At 51.1% G+C, this 19,550-nt stretch overlaps 1 protein-coding gene across 1 annotated transcript; it reads left to right on the top strand.

Annotated features, from left to right (window-relative positions):
- Positions 1-2,419: 2,419 nt before the first annotated feature.
- Positions 2,420-18,957, top strand: SFT2D1 (SFT2 domain containing 1). The gene is made up of 8 exons (XM_045805464.2): positions 2,420-2,562; positions 10,215-10,301; positions 10,836-10,918; positions 12,434-12,515; positions 13,672-13,707; positions 15,547-15,605; positions 17,252-17,281; positions 18,628-18,957. Exons 1-8 carry the CDS (start codon positions 2,500-2,502, stop codon positions 18,665-18,667), a joined length of 480 nt encoding a protein of 159 aa, XP_045661420.1. The 5' UTR covers positions 2,420-2,499; the 3' UTR covers positions 18,668-18,957.
- Positions 18,958-19,550: the final 593 nt, after the last annotated feature.

The following is a 19,550-nucleotide window of genomic DNA, read 5'->3' as shown; positions in this document are numbered from 1 at the left end:
GCAGAGCACCACCTTGCTCCCTCTTAGCTGGGACCACGCGCCCCAGGCGACCCAAATTTTATGCTGTTCTGCTCTTTCAGTGACCATGAAAACGCTTGCAAGCATTGATTTGGGGGTTACAAATGAACTTTGGCAAGTAGGTGAATTTGCAAATATAGAACCCATGAAGAATGAGGATCCATTTTAGCAATGCTTATTCAATCCTTGTAACAATCCTGCAAGGTAGGAATTGTTACCACCTTGATTTTCACACATGAGAAACTGAAAAACTGTGGGCTGCTTGCTCAAAATCCCAGAGTTACAAAGTTGGGGGGCAGGGGGAGCCAACTCTAACCCAGGCAGTCTGGCTATAGAGCCTGGATTCCATCATTTTACCATTGGCACTGGGGGGTCACACCCTTAATACACGTGCAGTATTTTTAAGAAACTAAGCCTGGCTCAGAAGGTACAAGAAGTGAAAAAGCCCAAACCACATTCTTAAATGTTCAGTATTATTTTCCAAGTAAAATTTCTTATACCCAAGTACAGGTTGAAACATAGGAAATTTGTCCTTTTTGGGTTAAAAATAGTTGGACATTGTCAGTTTTACATGGTTCAACCTCATGTATCCTTGGAAAGCTTTCCGTCCATTACCAGAGATATCCGTTGTTTCCTCTCTCTGCATACGGAAAGCTAAAGTTACCATACTTCAAAAATAAGTCTTTACAAAAGGTATAGATGTTCTTACTCCTTTATTAATTAGAAGCATAGAAATTTATCTTATAGCAGATGTTTATCATCTATTTTCTGGTTTTTTAAAATTTAGGACAAAAAGATAAGCTCTCACACTTTAGTATAAACAGGCCAAATGTAAGCATTTTCTGCCCAAAAGAAGCTGAGCATTGGGCTGTTTTATCTGAGCAAGTGTATGATCTGCTTTTCTAGGGTTTTTATAATATCTGTATTTATCTGAGATTAGATAAACTCTCTACCGAAGACAATACGATGGGCAATAGAAGTCCTTGGGGGTCACCTTTTAATTGTCAGATTTTAGGAATCTGGGTGATGTGACAAAACAAAATAATAGACATTTTCATTATGATCTTACCAAACTCAAAAGCAGAACCTATCACTTGATGACCTTAGAGTAGTATATTTATGAAAAGCTCCAAGATACACTGAAATTCATATTGTACAGGTAGCCTAATTTTTAATCTCTCTTTAAAATACCCATGGTGGATAATAAGAAAAAAACACAAAACACGCTACTTCCCCATGTGCCAGTGTTCACTCACCCCGGAGCAACCGGAGAACAGTCAACACTGGTTCGAAGGTTTGCAGTATTTACGCAAAACTGGAAAGTTGGGTTGGATTAGCTATTCTTCTCATAAGTAGGGTTTCATGCTTTCAAATTCCTAGTTGGAAGATAAACTGAGTAAATAAGTACACACACTTAAGTAAAAGGAGTAAGGCAGCCTCCTGCTGTTTCGCCTAGGGTAGTGTGAAGTATATCTACTCTCATTTAACCATTTAAATAGGTGTTATGTCTTGAGGAGATTAGGCTGGGAAGAGCTGGTTCCCAATGCCACATGGCGAGTGGCAGGGCTGAAATCAGAATACAGAGCCATCTGCCCCAAAGCCTGCCCTTCCCTCCCTGACTCCTTGCAAGTGAAGATATTTTGAGAACTTCACTGGTAGTAAGGAGATGTCCAGTTTAGAACCAAAACCCTACCTGTCAGTATTCCCAGACTGGCCCCCAGTATTCTTCTGGTGTCGGGACTGCACATAGCATTTGTTGACCTGGAGGTCGGGGCTGCAGCGCTGGACGTTGGTCTGAAGTTCTGGACCTGGGTCTGCGGTACTGGAGGCCGGGGCTGCAGTATTGGGTGTTGGGGCTGCAGTACTAGAGGCAGGGGCTGCAGTACTGGGTGTTGGGGCTGCTGTACTGGGTGCCGGGCCTGCAGTACTGGGTGTCGGGGCTGCAGTACTGGAGGCTGGGGCTGCAGTACTGGGTGTTGGGGCTGCATTACTGGGTGTTGGGGCTGCTGTACTGGGTGCCGGGCCTGCAGTACTGGGTGTCGGGGCTGCAGTACTGGAGGCTGGGGCTGCAGTACTGGGTGTTGGGGCTGCACTACTGGAGGCTGGGGCTGCAGTCTGGGGCTCAGATCTGGAGGACTGGCCCTGGGTCTGCGGCACCGAGCGTGGAGTACACGGGTGAGGACCTGCGTTCACCCTACGGCAATAGCTGTGCATCCGCTCTGCCTGAACTCCAGGAGATAGGAGACAGTGACTGCAGCTACTGCGGCCCTCTGAGCACGAGCCCCGGGGCCCACAACTGCAGCGCCCACAGGCACGCACTCCCAGCCCGGCCCGCGAGGCCCCAGCGCGCATGCGCGCGCTGCTGGGAAGCGCCGCAAACGGCGGCCCGGATGTCCGGTCACGTGGGGTTCAGGGTTCCGGGTTCTGGGACGGCACCGGGGTCCGGCGAGCGGGGCCGCCAGTGGGGCGGGGAGCAGGGCCATGGACAAGCTGCGGCGGGTCCTGAGCGGCCAGGACGACGAGGAGCAGGGCCTGACCGCGCAGGTAGCGGGCCGCGGCGGGGACGGGCGGGGCCGGGCGGGGTGCGGGCCCGTCTGCCCGCCTTCCGGGAAGAATCTAGGGAGCTTTCCGGGTTTTCGTGGGGTCTGCAGAAGCCTTAAGTCCCACCCCACGCCCCGCTTTGGCCTTCTGACCCTCGGGGACCCCTGTGCCGCCCCCGCGCCGTCCTCCCCGGGGCTCCCCCGGTGTTCTGCGCTGCGCTCTTCAGCCGGGCTGGGCAGCGCCGGCGGTGGGCAGCTACTTTGTCCTGCGAGCTGCGGGAAGCCGAGCTCTGAGCTTCGTCGCACGGGTGCCCCTGCAGGTGAATGAGGTGCCGCGAGTGGGTGTGTGTCTTTTGGAAGTAGAAGACCGGAGAGGGGCGGGGAAGGTCACTGAAAAGTGAAATAAGAGGAATTAAACGCTGTTAGGGCTTTAAGCCCTTGGTAAAAGATTCCAAACCAAACAAAACCATCTTTTGCCTCTGTGCTTTTACCCCAGAGACTCAGTGAGGGTTGCTTCCTCTGGGGGAAGAATTAAAAATAGCCGTGGCGCAGGAACTGCTGTCTCTGGCACGTGCGTGCTGACAGCTTCTCTTCTGTTTGTCCGTCTGTTGTTCTGTTTATTCAGCACTTCTTGTGGGCAAGACGCTAGGCTAGTCTGTGAGGGTCCAGAGACTAGGAGACAAGCATCTGCTTTCAGTGGAGGCCTAACCGGTTCTGCAAATGATCACGGTCTTACAGGAATCCACAAGTGGGAGCGCCAGGGGTGTCAGTGGGGCAGTCGTGGCTCGCTGGCTCTCTTACTGAATCCCTGTGCTGTGCTCCGCTTCATGCCCCAGCGCTGTGCTGAACCATGCAGTATCCATAGCCGCGTGTGGCTACTTACATTTAACCTAATAAAAATTAAATAAGATTTAAAATTTTTTCTTCGCCACACCAGCCACTTGTGTTTGGCAGGCACGTGTGTTAGTGGTTGCTGCATAGGACGGTACATGAGTGGGACATTTCATTGCAGAAAGTTCTCTTGTTCGGAGCTGCTCTAAACCTTGGGGACATGAAGATGGGGACTTTTCTTGAGCCCACAGTCCCCACAGTCTCCCACAGAGGGGAGAAAGATGTTGAGGGTAGTCCGGAAGACGGGAAGCTGATGGGTGCAGGCAAGAGATGGGATGGTGGCGTGCCATCCAGGAGTGGTTGGGGAGATCCCTGGGGTGGGGTCTGGTGTACCCGAGAAGGGGCTGGACTTGCTTGGGCGTGTGGATGGCCAGCATGTTGGGCTGATGGAGGAGAGGGGAGAGAGCATGTGGCACAGCTCCCGGTGCTGTGTTTGGAGCAGGAGAGGATTCTGTCCTCACTGAAATAGGACATGAAGTGGCCAGTTGGAAGTTGGTGGGGGGGCGGTGAGTGTTGGAGCTCAGGAAGAAGCGCAAAGGTTGTGTAAGAGAATAGCCCCATGAATGGATAGGGAGCGACAGTGGGACTGTTGGCGGCACTGAGGCCCCACTGTGGGTAATGGTCCCGACTTTGAGGTGGGAGCCCCGTTCAGCAGCAGGAGCGCAGGGCAGGGCTGCAGAGTTGGATTTAACCAGGGCCTGGGTGCTACCCGATGAACGCCTCAGAGGGCAGAGGGCAGAGAAGTTGAGGCTGTACGCAGGATGATTATAGGAGGGCAGCAGGGTTGGGGGGTGTGGGGGGAGAGTGAGTGTGTGGTGGCATTGGTGGGGTGGGTAACTAGGGTTGCTGGAGGGTAGGAGATGGTGGTCGGAAAGGGGGATACTTGAAACTGAGATCACGGAACGTGTTGAGATGATGCGCGTTTTTACTGTAGACAAGGGGCTTGATGTAAGGTGGCTGATGTAAGGTGCAGAGTCGTTGGAGGAGAGAGGGTGAGGAGCAAGGAGGCTTAGAGTTTTGGAAGGCTTGCTTATCCAGTGATGAAATCACCAACAGTGAAGACAGTAGTGGAAGAATGATAGTGAGCCCCATGCAAAATCCTTAGAAGAGCAAGAGGTGTGATGTGGGGGGCAGTGATGGGGGTGACCCAGGGGATGGTGGTAACATCAGTGAGGAGGAGCAGTGGGTGGCCTAGTATGATGGCAGGATCGTGGAGGCAGCTGGTTCTGGGGCTGAGGAAGGGACGGGAAACAGCAGTGTGGAGGGGCATTCACCTGACCCCAGTGGTCAGGATGTGTGGGCTGGAGAGTGCAGGGGAGACCAGAGTGCAGAGAGCAGGAGGCGGGGACCTGCCAAGGCAGAGGGTGAGGACGTGGGGAGCTTGCTGATGGTGTCTAGGGTGATGTCCTGGGAGTGTGGCAGGATGCACACGAGGTGGGGGTTGGAGGACTGGATGGAATTGGCTCAGAGCAGACTGCGGAGGTGGTGAGACGGCGGGGGGGTTGGGGGTGCATCTGAGATCTGAGACTGCTCCATCATCCTGCTGGGGAGGTTCGGAGGCCCGGGAGGAGGCAGAGTAGCCAGAGTTGTAGGGTCCCTCCTTGTGAGATGTCTGGGAAGATGGAAGGAGGGAGAGATGGAGCCAGGTGTGAGAGGGTCCAGACCGATCATATGGCTTCCTGCAGCACTTGGTCTAAGTTCCAGACTCTGCTTGAGGCGGCTTGGCGCTCTGCACAGCCTCCCGCCTCACCTGTGTCCCCCAGGACGACTGTGCCCTGCTCGGCCACCTCTGTCTCAGCCGTTTCTGTTTCCTGGGAAGCCGCAGCCTGGCTCCCAGGGTTTGCCTGCTGGGCCTTAACCTGTGTGGGCCCTTTCTCACCGGGATCGGGCAAGGGCGGCAGGGCAGTTTCTGGAGTGTGAGATGAGGACATGGATGGGGGGGGGGGGGTAACGGGGAGGAGACGGCGCTCTCTCTCTGATGTTTCTCCCCACTTGGGTCAGGTCTCTGTTCGAGGCGCCTCCCCAGAGCCTTTAGCAAGACTCCCGAATCAGCCGAAGTAGCACCGCCCTCCACCCTGGACCTGCTTCATCCCTCCCTACAGCACGCGCGGCGCCGATGTTCTAGTGTGGGCCTTTGCTGGTTTGAAGACAGCCACCACATCACGTTCACAGCTGGGGCACCGGGGTTGAGCTCAGCTGCTGGGCAGTCGGGGTCAAAGTGGCCAATCAAAGCAGTGGGCTGGGGCGCCTGGGTAGCTCAGTCTGTGAAGCGTCTGACTTTGGCTCAGGTCATGGTCCTGGGATCCTGGGTTCGAGCCCCATGTTGGGCTCCCTGCTTAGCAGGGCCTCTGCTTGTGTGCTCACTCGTACTTTCTCTCTCTCAAATAAATAAATATATACAATCTTAAAAAAAAAAAAAAAGCAGTAGGCCAAAATGACAGGGCAAACTGTGTCTCGGATCGCTTTCTGTGACAATAGTAGCAAGAGGCTGGAAGCGAGGAAGGGCTGGCTTCTCTCTCTGCTATTTTCCCCCATGGTCTGGGCACTGGGCGGCAAGGGAGCCCCAAACACAAGGCTCGGGCAGGTTTATGGAGCCTGACGTCAGGGAGGAGGGTGTGCGGAGGACAGACTTCTCAGCACATAGGACAAGCACCTAGGAGCGCTCGGTAGTATTTGCTGTGTGAATGAATGAGCAGAGGCCGAGGAGTGAAATCAAGTGAGCTGCTTTTTTAAGCCGGAAGGGGCTACTCACGCGGACAGGGTGGTGGGAATGGTCTCAGGGAGAGCACATGGGTCGCTCTCGAGAGTGGGGAGCAGCCGATCCCGCACGTTCCCTGAGAAGATCAAGGGGTTGGGCTCTAAAGCAGGGTGAGTTGACCTTAGGCCCTCTGCGGTCATCCGAGGAAAGGAAGAGAAGGTGCTCTTGAGGGGGGCTCGGTGGTTTGGTGGAAGCACGCAGTAGAGGGCGGGCACAGTGATGGTTTGTGTTTTCCGTGTGACGGAAGGGAAGCTGTCTGCACAGGAGAAGTGTCAGGGCCACACCTGGAGGTTTGAAATGGCTCGTGGGCAGTGGAGTGAGAAGGCAGGTTGCCGTCAGGGCGCCCGTCAGTCCGCCGCGTCACGTTGCCAGGCAGACGGCGTCAGGGCCCACGGGAAGGTGCTGATGACCTGGTTATGATCCCCTCGTCCTGCCACATGACGGACTGGAGGAAGAGGAAGCGGGCTTGAGTCATGGTGGCATTTTGCCAGATGGATGCAGCAGAAAGGGAGTTGTAAATGTCTTGCTGAGCTGATGTGGCCTGTAGTTTCTGCAGGCAGGAGAGGAGAAGGACCGGTGGGCTGGATGCGGGGACCCAAAGACTGCAGGGCAGTCCGGGCCCGAGCAGTTGGATCCTCGTGCCACCAGGACGACATTGGGCCCAAGAGCCGTGGCTTAAAGTTTGGACATGGAGTGGTTTCGGGTAGTAAGTGTCCTGGGTCACTGAGTGGAGTGGAGGGTAAAGGCCGTGGAGATGAGGGACGAGGAGCAGAAAGGCCGAGCTGCCCATGTGGATGTTGGAATCACCCAAGACTCTGCCAGGATTCAGGGTTGGACCTGTGAGCGGGGTCCCGAGCGAGAGAGCGTGACAGGGAGAGCAGGAGGTGACAGGGGTGGGGAGGGCCTGCTCGTCACGGGAGGAGACTGAGTAAGGAGCCCGGCTCCCGAGAAGGTGGGGCGATGATCCCACTCGAGAGCGTCTGTGGACCGCTGTTCCTTGAGCTCACGGCCGTCTCCTCCTTCCCTCTCTCTGCGCCACCGCCGTTCTGAACGAGGGCTTGCAGGGGTGCTGTGCTCAGGGTGTCCATTAGCTGAGAGCCTGCTGCGTTCGCACTGCTCGAGTGCTAGCAGCCCCGGAGTGAGGCTCAGGCTGAGACAGCTGTCCCCTTGTGGTCAGGGGCTCTCCTCCTGGCTTCTCCATCGCTAGGAGAGAAGCAGGTGTCTGCTGTGCCACGGGTTCATTCTCTCATCTGTAACGTTGCTGCTGCTGGGGAGAGGTTTCCCAACTATTTTTAAAAAATCAGTCATGTTCTGGTTCCCGGTGGTTCTGTTCACTGCAGCAGGGAGAGGACACCAGAGAAGGGAGAGTCCCTCCTGCCGATGAGAGGCTTTCTCTTTGCTTCCTCTTCTGTGGTTTTGTTTTTCTAATTATTTTTATTTATTTATTTTTTAAGATTTTATTTATTTATTTGAGAGAGAGAATGTGAAAGAGCACAAGCAGGGGGAGCGGCAGAGGGAAGAGCAGATTCCCCGCTGAACAGGGAGCCTGATGTGGGGCTCGATCCCAGGACCCTGGTATCATGACCTGAGCTGAAGGCAGATGTTTAACCGACTGAACCACCCAGGTGCCCTCTAATTATTTTTGAAGATTTTTATTGATCTATTTTGAGAGAGAGCACGTGTGTGCCTGGGATTGGTGGGAGGGACTGAGGCAGAGGAGGAGCGAGAATCTCAAGCGGACTCCCTGCTGAGCCCGGAGCCCAACGTGGGGCTCAATCCCACGACCCTGAGATCATGACCTGAGCCGAAATCAAGAGTCGGACGCTTAATCGACCAAGACAGCCAGGTGCCCCACTTCCTCTATCTTTGATAACAAATAAGTAAAGTAATTGGTTCCAGTGTCCGTTCTGAGACTCCCTTTAAGAAGTCAGCCCAATTGCTGGTTTTGCTGGCAATTCCTGATCGTGCCTGGACCAGAATGTCGCACCTGCGTGCTTCTGCTGCGGCGGGACTGCAGGGTCCGGGCTCCTCGTGGCTCCTTCGTGGAGAGCACAGTGCTGGGTGTTCTTGCGTTTTTTCCCAGTTAGGTGTTAGGGAATCTAGGATTTGTTTCCGTGTCCTGGACAGTTGGCAAAGCTGAAGGCAAGTCATTGCTTGTGGGTTGAATATTCCCTGTTTACAAATGGAAATGACTTGTTTCCTTCTAAAGATCGTCACTCGGAAGATGGTAATAAGGGGGAAGTACCTATAATTATATAAATAACTGGGCTCTTGAAAACCAGCAGCTGAACACAGGAACGGTGGGGTGATGTAAACTTGTAAGCCCGTCCCCACGTCACTGCACTCTCGCTTCCCGGCCCCAAGTCCGGCTCCCGTGGGACACCGCTCTGTGCGCGCTGGCCGCTGGCCGGCTCCTGTGCGGCGAGCGGTCCTCGGGGTTCGCGCTGCCCTGCGGAGTGGAGACGCGCTGCGGGCGCCCTCTCCCTAGTCAGGAAGCGTGGCATTTGGTTGTTTTCATAGGCAAGTCCGTTCTTTGTTAAACATGGAGCAGTTTTGCTCTAAACAGGTGACATTGCTGGAAACAAGAATGTGAGTTAAAGCAAATTTTTAAAAACATTTGAAATGTGTGGATTGATGTATGTTGCAATTACAATCTTTATGTAGTTGTTTTTATCTACTTTTCATGCTGCGTAAGGATTCCCAGGTCAATCGGTTGAGGTAAGGAATGTAGCAAAAGGTGTTTTTGAGCTTTTGCATAAAAATTTTCTGCTTTTGCTTCATTATTCTTGAAAATACATTTTAAGCATGTGATCTTATTTTTAAGTACCTATGGTAATACAAGTTAGAAATTGAATTTTGATACATACATTCTTAATATCTATTTCTAGCGTCCTGAAATAGCCATTGTTGACACTTCTTCAGCTTCACTGGAAAATAAGTTCTGAGTGTACTTAGAAATCTAAATGTGTCTACAGCTGCGTCTGGGTTGCTGTAGGAGGAATGCCCCCTGATTTCCATGCGGCCCACGTAATTTGGTTCCAGTTTGCATATAGGAAGCTGTTGCTCTAGCATAAATGATCAACTAAAAAATGTGTTTTTAACGGTTGAGGAGGTACCTCGGGCTTTCCTGAGTTGGTCTTAAAGAGCATTTTATAATAGGTGGAAGTTACATATCCAGTGGCAGACACGACTAGTGGCTGCCCAGGTCCTCGTCGTGAGACAGATGTACGCATCCCCCAGGGGCTCACAGCTGTGCCTCCACACTCTGGGGGTCCTGCAGGCACCCCCACTTTGCTGACAGCCCATGGCCAGCTGGGAGGAGGTGGGTTCCAGAAGGCCGGCCCCCTGCGTCAGGGTGGGACCCACACTGAGGTGCAGTTGACAGCCCAGGCCCAAGCTGAGCTCCAGCTGAAACCACATGATCCCTCCCCTTCCCCGTCAGCTCCTCTCACTTCCCTCGGGGTTTCTGCTGAGAGCAGTTCATGTATCAGTACCCCTGTCTCAGGCTCTGCACTCGGGAGCCTCCCCTGTGCAGGCTCAGGCAAGGACACTGAGGGAGGCCTGGTGAGCCCTGTGTGCCTGGGACCCAGCCTCAGTGGTGCTCCACATTTTGCTGGCCTCGTTTCATCTTCCCCCTATTTATTTTAGTCATTGAATATTTTATAATACATATCATACATTCTGTCATTTCATCCGTGTTGGGGTGTGTCTGCTGTCCTGCAGGTAAGGGCTGTTAAAACCGGGAGCGCAGTGCCATGGGCACACCTGTCATCCCACCTGGCAGGGGGAACGGCAGTGCCCCAAGACCGTCTGAGCCCCACGTCATGCTCACATTTCCCTTCCCAGCCTGGGGGGGTCAGGAGGGTCTTCCCCTTCTCACGTGCCTGCAGCATGCACAAGCAGATTCCGCAGACAGGTTCAGGGGAAGCCTTGCCCTCTGGCCTTGGGAAGAGTCAGACTGCCCAAGGCAGCTGGAGCACGCGTTCTCATTCCCCTTCCTTCCGAAGGTCCTGGACGCCTCGTCCCTCAGCTTCAACACCAGGCTGAAGTGGTTCGTCATCTGCTTCGTGTGCGGCATTTTCTTCTCTATCCTTGTGAGTTACAGCCTTCTGTTGCCTCACGATTTGTATTTTAGGCCAGACTAACCCCATCGGGTTCCAGCAAGCAGCCCGCGGTCTGGACTGCCGCGGGGACATAGTCACCTGAAATAAAGGGCTAGAGATCAATACAAAGATGCAGAAATTAGTATTTGGGGGAGGGGTTTATGGGTTGTGAAAGTAATTTTTTTTAAGAAAAATGAATATGTGTTGAAGGCTGCAGTCAGGAATTGAGATGCGTTAACTGTTTAACTTGTCATTTATAAAAAATAGTAATTAAAGTAGAGTGATTTTTTACCCACGTGTGTAGGGAAGGTGTATTACGGCCAAGTTACATATGCTTATACGCAAAATAGGCAGAAGAGTCCAATTAGCAAATAACAATGAAAATTAACTGTTTTTTTAAAACGATATAATTAGAGACTATATACTAGCACATTTATACTTAAACTATACGTTATTATATAATCATATTATTCCTGTTGTAGCTATTACAATGGTAAAATTATTTTAAAATGTATCTGAACTCAGGGGACCGGATTGCTGTGGCTTCCTGGAGGCATAAAGCTTTTTGCCGTGTTTTATACCTTTGGAAATCTCGCTGCGCTGGCCAGGTGCGTATGGAAGTCGGGCTGCTGTGGGTTTGGTTTGCTGGCGGCATCACCAGCCTTCCTTTCCGGGAGGCGCTTCCCAAATAGCATGGCTCCTGGAGCCGCAGGACGTGTGTTTGTTCGATCGGTGCTTATTCACTCCTGCTGCGTGCCGGGGGTGCCGTGGCGTGGGGACGGCAGGAATAGCCAGGCTTCGGGGCACTTGCTAAGTGCTTCTGTCTGTCACCCCAGTGTCTGAGGTGGGCACTGTTGTGACCCCCACCTGCGCCCCGGGGGGAGTAGCACAGAGAGGGTGGGTCACTACCCCGCAATGTGCCAGGAAGGTGACCGGCAGGCCTTCTACCAGACCGTGCTCCAGAGCCCCGGCTCATGGTCCTGCGCTCTGCTCCCTGCTTGGGAAGCCCTGTCTCAGCGAGGGCAAGGACCGGACTGCCCCCCAGGCAGCCCGAAGACCCTCCGGTAGTGGTGCTGAGCAGGGACGTCCGAGGGTGAGGAGCGCCCGCCAGCACTTTGGGTGGGGGCGCGGGAATCCCTCTCTGAGGATCTTGGTGCCCGTTCGGGTGTGTGGGTGTCCGTTGGAGTAGTTGTCGGGTGCGTGCGGTTTGCATTTGCGTACACGGAGCTCTCAGAGGTGACCTTTGTCTCCTCAGGGGTGTTCTGGATCAAAGGTAGTCAAGTGACGCTTGCGTGAGCCGGCGCCAAGCTCGGTGGGCTTTCCCGGGCTGTCCCTGCAGAGCTGCTCCTTCAGGCTGCGGTCGGAACAAAGCCCAGCTCAGCACTTTTCGGTCGTGTCGCAGTTGGGGGCTTTCCACTGACCGTTGTTCGGGGGTGGTGTAGCATGGTTCTGGTCTGTAGCGTGCAGGGGTGAGGAGTGGCAGTGCCGGAATCGGCTCAGACTGGGAACAAATGACCTGTGAGTTCAGGACTGCGTCGGCCGTCACATTCCCCTGGAGCTGTGAGGTAACACGGCGAATAACACGTGACCGGCGTTGGTGTGTCCGAGAACACTAGGTTCAGGCTTCGTTTTGGGGCTCCTGGCTGACTCAGTCCATAGAGCATGTGATTCTTGATCTCGGGGTCACGAGTTCAAGCCCCGTGTTGGGCCTAGAGCTTAGTTTAAAAAAATGAAGTATTAAGGTTTTAAAAAAAGCTTCCTTTTAATGTTAAGGAAAAATATGATTTAGTGAGAGATTTTTATTAGTAAACCAACATAAGATATCTTTTCCTTAAAGCATTTATGTTTTTGTTTTTTAAAAGATTTTATTTATTTGAGAGAGAGGGAGAGAGCGAGTATGAGCGGGGTGAGAGGCGGGCTCCCCGCTGAGCAGAGAGCCTGCCGCGGGGCTCGATCCCTGGGCTCTGGGCTCATGATCTGAGCTGAAGGCAGAGGTCTCACCGGCTGAGCCCCCAGGTGGCCGAAGCATGGATGTGTATATAGCCGGACGAAGTGGTAGGGGCATCTCTTTGTTCTCCTGTTTGTTTCAAATAGTACGGACTTTTTTTTTTTTTTTTTTTAAGCACGTGCTTTCTAATGGGACCCGTGAAGCAACTAAAGAAAATGTTTGAGACAACAAGATTGCTTGCAACAATTATTATGCTCGTAAGTAAATAATGAAATTAAAACTTAGGGAAGTGTTTTCGCATTCTTATCTTACAGATAATTGCCCACTCTGGTGTATATACTGTTATGTTTCTGTTGCTGCGTGTATTAATCCTGTCCTCAAGGCTGTGTGCTTAGAGAACGTAGATGGTAGGACATTACTCACACTGACGGGCTTGCCCGAGCCTGCTGCCTGTCGCATACACCCGCCACTGGCGGCTGAGTAGTTCATGCGGAGAGCAGCGGTGGGGGTGTGCCAGTCCCCAGCCCCCGAGAGCGCCTCAGCACCAGTGGCTGTGTGCGCTCGCGGGAGGGTGCGGCTGGAACACGGGTCTCCTCTGAGGCCCTCCACCTCTTTGCGCAGGGACACTTGGCTTCATGTAAGTAGCCTCTCGTCTGGCTGTCTCCCCGGTGCGACTGTCTGTACTCCCGGTGGCATGGCTCCCGAGCCGTGCCTTTCAGTTCGCCGTTCATCACTCGGGTTTTGTCGTGGCTGTCAGCTCATCACTCTTAAATTTAGTACCCGTGCTCACTTTAAAGAGCAGAGGACTGATTGAACACTCAAGGCGTCAGAGCTGGGATGTCGCCCGCCCCTCACGTTCACTCCCCTGCCTCCTCGGGGGACACAGGGACGTGGAGTGGTGATGTCCTCTTGGGTGTGAAAATCATTACGGTAGATTCCTTATGTTTTCTGGGTATGCCCAGTTGTGCTGAGCGTGTCGCAGTGTCGTTACTGAACATAAACGTAAGCACTCCTCGGAGCAGCGGCCGTCGGGTGGAGGCACGGGTGTCGAGATGAGCGCTGAGTCGCGGAGGGAAGTGTTGAACCCCAGGCTGCACACCCAGAACTAGGATAACACGGGACACTAGTTACACAAGACTTAAAAAAAACTAAAAAACAGCCAGTATCCTTCCTCAAACATCCTTTCTGTTGATTTACTCAGCGGAGTAGTTTCTAGGTGCTTGTAGCTTACCAAGGAACGCCGCGGTCCTGGACTTTCAGGTAGAGTCCACTTGGCACAGAGTAAGTATGGCTAGAGTGGCCGTGTCCTTGGTTCGGTCCTAGAGCTGTGGTATGTGTGCCAGGTTAGTGTACGAATCTTATTAAGCTTTTGGAAGGACTCACATTTGCAATTTTTTCTTTCCTTTCCCGTAGCTGTGTTTCGTATTTACCTTGTGCGCCGCTCTTTGGGTAAGTTACGTCAGCCGTGCCTGCCTTCTGCTAACTGTGGCCCCTCACCCATGTCATCACACCTCCATCCCAGCAGAGCTCACACGCTGGCGTCTAAAACCCCCAAAGGTTGGATGTCCCTAAGATTGTGTGTAGTAGCATGAGGTTAGTGTCTAGACTTGGGACAGACTCCGCCATCCAGAACAGACTGGTGAGTTCAGACAGCCCCTCTGACAGCTCGCGGGCTCCAAGAGGCTCTGGCTGGGGGTGTGTTTTCTGTCTCCTGTGCTCGCTGGCCGGCCGTGCCGTACCCTCAGGCAGGGGGATGCTGCGGATGCCGGAGTACATTTTGAGTCACGAGATGTTGAAACTAATAAGGAGAAAGGGCAAGAAAACAGACCAAAAATAATGAACCAAAAAGAGGCAAAAGGGGGCACTTGGCTCGCTCAGTTGGAAGAACGTGCAGCTTGATCTCGGGGTCATGAGTTGGAGCCCTATGTTGGGTGTAGAGATTGCTTAAGAAAATAATTTTTAAAAAGCTGTAAAATCACTAAAAAAAAAAACAAGGCAAAAAAACTTAATCTTGTACCTCTTAAGTGAAGGTGAGCAGCTCCTCGTTAGCCTCCGGGAAATGACAGTATTCCGGTTCAGCTCACGTCTCCGTGCTCCTGAGCCTTCATTATATGTATTTATTGCCCCGTGTCTGCTTCCCGAAGGGATTTGAAGTGGTTCCTGAGCTAGTAAGAAAACTGCACATTTAAAAAGAGAATGTGTTCCTATGTTTTAGGAATATTCTATCAGAAATGTTCTGATTTTCTTTTTAATTTTGATGAGGTAAAGACTGAGCTTTAATTATGTGACAATTGTTACACCTCATTTCTCAATGATAACTTAAAAGAATGTTCTTTTTTTTTTTTTTAAGATTTTATTTATTTGACAGAGACCACACACAAGCGGGGGGAGTAGCAGGCAGAGCAGGGAGCCCGACACGGGGATCAATCCCAGGACCTGGGCCGAAGGCAGACGTTAACCGACTGAGCCACCCAGCCATCCCTAAAAGAATATTCTTAAGCTGTACTGGTGTGCCTGTGTGGGGCACTGATTTCTGGCTCTGGGATGGTCTGACTGCCTATTTATTTGTAGGCAGTAGACTAAAAATGATAAAGAAATGAACAAATATAAATAAAAATGGACAAGGAATCCGAAAAATAGGCCATGTTAATACAGAAACTGTTCATTTTACAGTATTCTGGAAGATCACAATAAAATGCAGTTTTCCTTCAAAAACTAACTCCAGGAGCAGGAGAGGAGTGAAGTGTGTGAGCCCCACGGACGACAGAGACCGACAGCTCAGTGCGGTTTGAGCGTTAAAGTAGTGGAGGTGCCGCTGACGTGGACACGGGGCGTTAGTTACCTCGGGGACCCTGAGCCAGTGCCACACGTTTAGCAGTACTGAAGTCGAGGTGCAGAATTTTAGAGAGGAAATGTGAAGATGTAAACTTCAGATCTACTGAATCTTAAATCTGTCGGACTAGGGGCACCTGGGTGGCTCAGTAGGTTAAGAGTCTGCCTTCGGCTCAGGTCGTGATCCCAGGGTCCTGGGATCAAGTCCTGCATCGGGCTCCCTACTCAGCGGTGAGCCCATTTCTCCCTCTGCCTGCAGCTCCCCCTGCTTATGCTCTCTCTCTCTCTCTCTCTCTCAAATAAATAAATAAAATCTTTTAAAAAAACAAAACAAAACAAACACCAAAGTAAACAAAGCCGTTGTCTGCATTTTGAAAGGGAGGAATTGAACTTGTTCATGAAAAATATTTTTAAAAATCCTTAATCTTGTTCTTTCTCTGTGTTTGCTGTTACTAGTGGCACAAGAAGGGACTGGCCTTATTATTCTGCATATTGCAGTTCTTGTCCATGACCTGGTAAGTCTCACATTGATCAGAAAGTTAATACTCCCTAAGCAGTGGCAAGTGTTCTGTTCCCAGCCTTTGAGCCTGGGAATGTGGTTAGGCTGTCACGTGATGAGGGCTGTGCCCAGGAGGGGCCAGACCTCCGGAGAGGTCAGGTGAGTGAGATCTGCAGTGTGTCCCGTGAGACTTGCAGTGGGACCGGAGGGCGGGCTGTGAAGAGGTGGGGTCACCACCGTGGGGCGTGGGCTGCTGGGCCGGCCAGCTTACACTGTGACACATTTACTGCTTTCCTTGTATGTGAAAGAGAAATAAGAAATGTAGGTGATACCATGTGAATCCATAGAAGTAAGGCCATGTCGTGGGAGAAGCCCCAGAGAATGTCGGCTTACCGTTCCCTTTGTGCTGCATTGCTGAATAATTACAGTCGAATTCGTTCTGCTGAGTGTGGCCCTGTCATGTCTGGCACTGTCCCATCGGAATCGTCAGTGAATGTGGCCGACCATTCAGTACTTCGGGGATGTGCGGCACCAACCCCGCACCCAGTCGAACACCTGTGTATAACCTTTGAGTGCCCAGAACTCGCCCGCTAAGGGCCTGCTGTCAACTGGAAGCTGATCAACACGTAGTTTCTATCTATGTCTCATATGCTGTATTCTTACAGTAATACTTGCTTCATAATTCCTTTTGGTATTCCTACGCTACGTGGTTCATCTGTGAGTTTTTCCAAATTGTTGCAAATCTCCAGCAAAAAATTTCCCAAAGTATATATTGGGGAAAAAAATGCACACTTAAGTGGACCCAAGAAGTCAGCGGCACATGGCTGTAGATGCCGCCGCCCTGCCCCGCCCTCTGCCCGTGCGTCCCTGTCCCTCCTTCCAGATGTTCAGTTATGCCCCTTCTTCCTGATCCCACGTTCCCCTCCAGGAAGCCTTGTGCTGTTTTGGACTGCACCCAGGTCAGCTGCATAAAAGGCTCAGCGCGTATGTGATTGAATCAGATGAGCTCCGCTCCACACGCTTCCATGTTTTCCAAACACAAGATTTTCTGGAGTGTTTTTCCCTCTCTGTTTAGAGCTCATTGGTCTGCTCCCTCCCAGAGTCAGTCCCCCCGAGTGGCCGCTTTCCAACTCTGATGTTGCCCATCTGAGATCAGTCTCTGCTTTGGCCCCTGTTCTCTCTCCTCTGACAGCTGGAGCGCCCACAGATGTTGTGTGCGCGTCTCTAGCTGTTGTTTCGCTGTTTAGTGAACTGTGGCAAGGTTTCAATCAAATTCCTTGGCCGATTTCTATAATATGTTGCTTTTTCTATTGCGTCATCTGAACTAATGATGGCCTTACTCCCTAAAGGAGAATGCAGTTTATTCTAAGTTGTTTTGTAGTTTTTATTTAAAAAACAAAGGGTAATTTCTCGTATCCCCGGCTTAGACTCCAGCAGGCGTCAGGGTCAGGTGGAGAGTTTGTCAGGAGGTGGGGGGCAGGGCACAGTCATTTGCATTTTCATTCAGTTCCTGGTTGATGCTCTTCTTACTGGTTTGGGGCCACATTTGGGGGATTACCGTACAATATCATGCAGCCGTATTTTCTGTGGTGTTAGAGTAAGGCCACTTGGCATGAAGAACGGTGTTTAGATGGTCTCAACATCTGTGAACTTTTCTTGCAGGTACAGCCTGTCATACATCCCGTACGCAAGGTGAGGCTGTTGTTTCTGGTCCTCTAGCGATCTTCACACAGATACGTGAAGTTTAGCATATGCACGTTAAAATGTGATATAAAAAGCTGGGTTTTTTTGTGGACGTTGACTTTCTTCCCCCAAAGAAAGTATTTTTTACATAAGATGAGTAGAAGTCTGCCATATGAAGCGAAACCATTTTGAGCATGTTAGCAGTTAGGTTGGGAATGTGCTGCTTTCCTGGACATTTGCAGGTGGGAAATTCCTGATCCTTCCATGACTGCACATACTCAGGACGTGGGACGTAGAGACAACAGCAAAACAAATTCAACATTAAAGAAAACACAAGTTAGTGAACAAATGACGTGTGATACGTGTTTGTTTTAACCCAGCAGAGACGTATTTATTTTACGTGTCAGAAGTAACACTGCCATCGTCTTCTGTTTTTCCCGAGAAGCGTAGTCCTTTAGTTGTGGAGGGAAACAGAACTTGCTGTCATCTCACACCTGACCAGCTCAGAAGGACCCTCTGTCGAGGCACAGCTTTGTTTCTTCGTAAAGTCTGGAAACATAGGTTATGTAGGAAACACAGCGAACTCGTATGCCTGACATGAGCGAGGGAGGAGAGTGTAGAAATCCTATTTCCATCCCGTTTCAAGGGGCCGCTTGTTTTTGATGAGCGCTTACGAGGGGAAGGCAGACCAGGGTCAGCTCCAGGTGGGCAGGCCGTGGAACGAGAGACCGCACGTGGTTCTCCAGTCCTCAGGACCTCAGCGGGAGATCTGGGGCCGTTTCTCAGCTCCGGGAAAGGTCACCTAGAAATGATGCCCGGCCCTGTGAGCCTGCTCGAAGCCACAGCAGCTCCAGGCCGCGCCCGACCCGCTCCGACATCTCCAGTTCATCGGCGCAGGCTCCCAGCAGCCCACATACAAAGAGTAACTTCAATGAATGAAAATGTTAAGTGATAGTGGAAGCAAACTGTTTTGGAAAGAAAATGTGAAAGGCGAAGGAAGTCAGTGTGACCATTTCTTTGAAATTCTGAAGATGTCGTTATAAACATTTTGCTTTTAAAATCCAGTTCATTATTTCTCTACTTTTGTTAGGTTATTTTTGGTATTTACATTTTTTTTATATGAAGATTAGCGTATGTGCTAGAAAAGATTGCCTAAAATATCAGGCATTAAAACATTATTTTCAAGTTTCAGTTCTTGATTTCAGGTGATACTCAGCAAAGTTTTCCTTAGGGAATGTGAATTCTGTTGTAACGGGGCGTTCATGCATCTGTCTCTTGGCAGGAATGTTTTCTCCAACGTCATTATATATGAGGCAGGTTATTACATTGATTTTTCTCTTTCTTTTTCTCACCAGGGATGCGGTAATTAAATGCTGCTCTTCTCTCTTAAGCTGAAAATCAGAAACTCTTCAAAAGAAGAGCATTGGAAAGTTGATACTCTGTTCAGTCCCCCAAACAGCTGCTGCGACGGGTTAAGACCATCGTGTGTGCTGGCGGAAACCACAGGCTTGATGAAACTGTTAAATACTTGTCATGTGAGATTCACTGTGTGTCATTAACGTGTTCTTCCCCAAAGTAAGGCGTTTTTAATCATTGCCAATTGTAAATCATTTTTAGCTCGTTTTTTAACCCTTTCTAAATAGCATTTAAGATGTGAATATTGAAGGATAAACCTAGTTGCAAGCTTTTTTTGGCTCTTTAAAAATGCCTCATTTTTCTTTTTTTAAAAAAAATTTTAATGTGAAAGTTTTTACTTTGATCTAAAAATTGCTTATTATATGTAATAAAAATAATATATAAATCTTTACAATTTTGAAATAAACCCACACTTGGAAAAATAATATTTTCTGGGTCAAATTTATAAAGTGTGGGGGGGCACATTGATTTAGTCCTGGCTCCGTGCAGTTTTTCTGTAGAAACGTGAGTAAGATACAGTCGCTGTCGTCGTGCTCCTGAGCACACATTTGCCGAAGATCGTGGTGTCGTGGTGCAAGCAGTGATAAGGGCGTCGTTCAGGGTGTGGGGCACAGCGTCCTGCAGGCTCGCCTCCGCTCCTGGCCCTGGGGCACCCATGTCATTTAGGGTCCGGCGGGCCGCGGTGCCTGCCTGGAGAGGCGGGGCGGGGTGGCCGAGGCCCGTGTGAGCAGGCTTGTCCTCATCCAGAGGCCAGGCCCCGACAGCCCTAGCGTCCTGTTCGGTGTTTGTCAGCATGCCTCAGAAGCCTCGCCCCGAGATCCAGGAGGATGAAATGTCTCTTCCGTTTCGCTGCTCCCAGCGG

This window comes from Ursus americanus, chromosome 11, assembly GCF_024610735.1.
Source record: "Ursus americanus isolate L20-20 chromosome 11, mUrsAme1.1.p, whole genome shotgun sequence".
Lineage (NCBI taxonomy): Eukaryota > Metazoa > Chordata > Mammalia > Carnivora > Ursidae > Ursus > Ursus americanus.
The sequence above is the reverse complement of the archived record's forward strand: the minus strand, read 5'-3'. Positions and strand labels throughout refer to the sequence as shown.